The 2,713-nt window shown below is 32.9% G+C and overlaps 1 protein-coding gene across 1 annotated transcript in view; it reads right to left on the bottom strand.

Moving 5' to 3' along the window:
- The window catches only part of LOC119588612 (ufm1-specific protease 1-like), a gene marked incomplete at its 3' end in the record, with an annotated part of 4,574 nt that overhangs the window by 1,203 nt on the left and 658 nt on the right, over positions 1-2,713 (bottom strand). The window contains 3 exon segments of the mRNA XM_037937252.1: positions 124-333; positions 613-804; positions 1,923-2,073. Coding sequence (XP_037793180.1) covers positions 124-333; positions 613-804; positions 1,923-2,066 — 546 coding nt within the window. The 5' untranslated portion in view covers positions 2,067-2,073.

Below are 2,713 nucleotides of genomic sequence, written 5' to 3'. Positions count from 1 at the left end.
CCCAGATCCAACCAGTTAATATGTCAAACCAATTTTGTGAGATAAATTCATGGTGATAAATTTGAACTGCATCTAACACCATACAAAACCTACATTAAACTTTTTTATACCAGCTCAACTCACCACAACAAGTAGGTACGTATCTGATGCACTCTTACAGACACCTACAATCCCTTTGGATGATACATCTGTGTCTCCCCCCATCATGACTGGAGATCCTTTAGTCTTGAAATGTGTCACCAGGGTATCAACATGTTCCGATAATTCTTTACCAGATTTCACATGTATTATTTGGCTACGGACATCATAGAGAGTATCTATGACAAGGCAAACCTGTAAAAATGTGACATGGCAATACATATGCACCCCTGCAAATACTGTGTGAACACTAGAAACAAAATACCATTGAAAGTTAAATGTTAACATTTAAACAAAATCTTTACAGCAACATAATATACAAAATATTAAAATAATTAATATAGTGTTAATATATGACTATATATTGTCTAAATAATTTCTAATTCTAGATATGGAATAGAAAGCAATCAATAACTGTAGGCTATTCTGAGCCCACATTAAACATATTATAATAGAAGTACCATAACAGCATACCTCTACACTCCCAATCCATTGCTTTGAGCCAAGGAAATCCTTCTCTTTATCCCCAATTTCTGTAAGAATTTCCTGAACACGATGATTTGATGGAACTGGTGCTATGCTCCCTGTGTTTGACTTTGCACTGCTGATCTGTCCTCTTAGCCATGAGCACAAACTCATCAGAGTCCTGTAGCCACATCCCCAACCCTAGAAGAATGGAATACTTAATTCTTTACAAAATTATGTAAAAGACAAAACTCCTTTTTATCTATTTTTCTTCTACAAGTGCACATTTTCAATTCTAATCTTATATATAAAGAAGACCAAGTCAAAAGAGACTAGTCAAATATTTCAACACAGGTAGTTATTCTATTCAACTGGTTTCCATCTTTGAAGTCAGCCAATACCTCTAGTAATATTCTCAACATACTATTTTTTTTCCTTCAGTGATCAAACTTTTACTCCTGTTTAAGATCTATTTCTTTAAAACATCTTACAGGCATGATTCTTAACACTGTTATCAAAAGATGGTTTTACTCATTCCTAAAAGCAAAATTATTTTTCTTTAGTAAATAGGGAATGACATAAAGCACAAATAGAAATTTCTGGGTAACATCAGTTGATCACAAACACAGAAATTAAATAAAGATATATCATAATAAATCTTGAAGATTACATAAGCTTAGTATTCACTAGTATTTACTACTGCTACATTAAGTGGCCATTCTGACTTTCTGGTCCTAAAAGGATAACACTTTTTCAAAATGGTTTACAACCATTTGAGGTGAGGCATTAGCTATAATGCAATGATGACCCATTTCATTACTGTATACAATACAATATCATTTAGCAATATGTGCTCTCAGGAATTAGCTGCTAAACTTTCTAGTTATTTTACCCCTTACTGTACTGATGATGAATAAGCAAAAAAGCAACATCTACATAGTATAAATGAAACTATGTTTGTAAATAACCTTGATATATATGATCCAATTCATAGTCTCAACTGATCTACAGTAAATTAACTTTGCCCATCTATTAGTATGTTTGATTGATCTATGAAAATTAGATCATGACTTCTTCTTATGGCAGATATTAAAATGTCTTTCTTAGCTATTAAAATGTCTTTCTATCATGTGTTTCTTCTTTTTTTTTTTTTACCCACACTTTCCCAGTTAGTCTTTTACCAAATACTAATGGCAAGAGATGAGAGGCAGTATCACAGATTCATCTAAATTATTAACAGACACTAATATTTCTCAGAAAGAAACTTTAACAAATAGATTAGTTAAAAGAAAAATTTTTTATTACTACAATCATCTCACCCTGTCATCAAAGCCGTCACAACCATAATGGTAAAACAAATAATCTCCCACAACAAAGGCCGACTCCGTCACCCCTTCAGGCAGGGGAAGTCCCTCATGGATGTTCCGCAGCAGGTCACATCTGTAGTCTCGTCCTCCTCCCATTGCAAACCTGTTGTGACAATTTGGGTTTAATAAGTATTTAAGCAATGTCTAGTTATTTTCTATATTCTGCCCCATCTCTCAGGGAGAAAAGATTTGATAAATGTATAAAAGACATTTACTCTGGCTTTCAAAACAGAATTTCCTTCTTATAATCATATTATTTGTTTTTATCCAAATCTGTTTGACACTTGCTGTGACCTTTAATAAGACCTACAATCATGAGTCCAACTTGATCATGACATGTTTAAAAAAAAAATGACTGCTGTTCTACATGCTCCAGCAAAGGCTGACCTACATTCTGGAAAGATAGAGTTTAGATACATTCCCTAATCAACAAACTATAAGGTCCATATTGCCAAAATATATGTAGTGGAAATTTGCCGAATAGACGAGAGGCGAATCATTCAGCACAAGGCAAATAGCAAACCTAAGGACCTATGATTGTTTCCCATATTTTTTTTTCTATCATTTCCACAGTAGCTGCTCCATTATCTTTTTACATGTTAGTTCATTCTAAGTTAAGACATAATGAAATAATTTTTTTTAAATGAATAAAAAGCAATTATCCATAATTATAAAAGATCACACAAATACTGCAAAGTTCTTGCATTTCTAATATCAGTATAGCTTAGGCCACTACCATAACT

The sequence above is a fragment of the Penaeus monodon genome, chromosome 24 (genome assembly GCF_015228065.2).
Source record: "Penaeus monodon isolate SGIC_2016 chromosome 24, NSTDA_Pmon_1, whole genome shotgun sequence".
Taxonomy (NCBI): Eukaryota; Metazoa; Arthropoda; class Malacostraca; order Decapoda; family Penaeidae; genus Penaeus; species Penaeus monodon.
The sequence above is the reverse complement of the archived record's forward strand: the minus strand, read 5'-3'. Positions and strand labels throughout refer to the sequence as shown.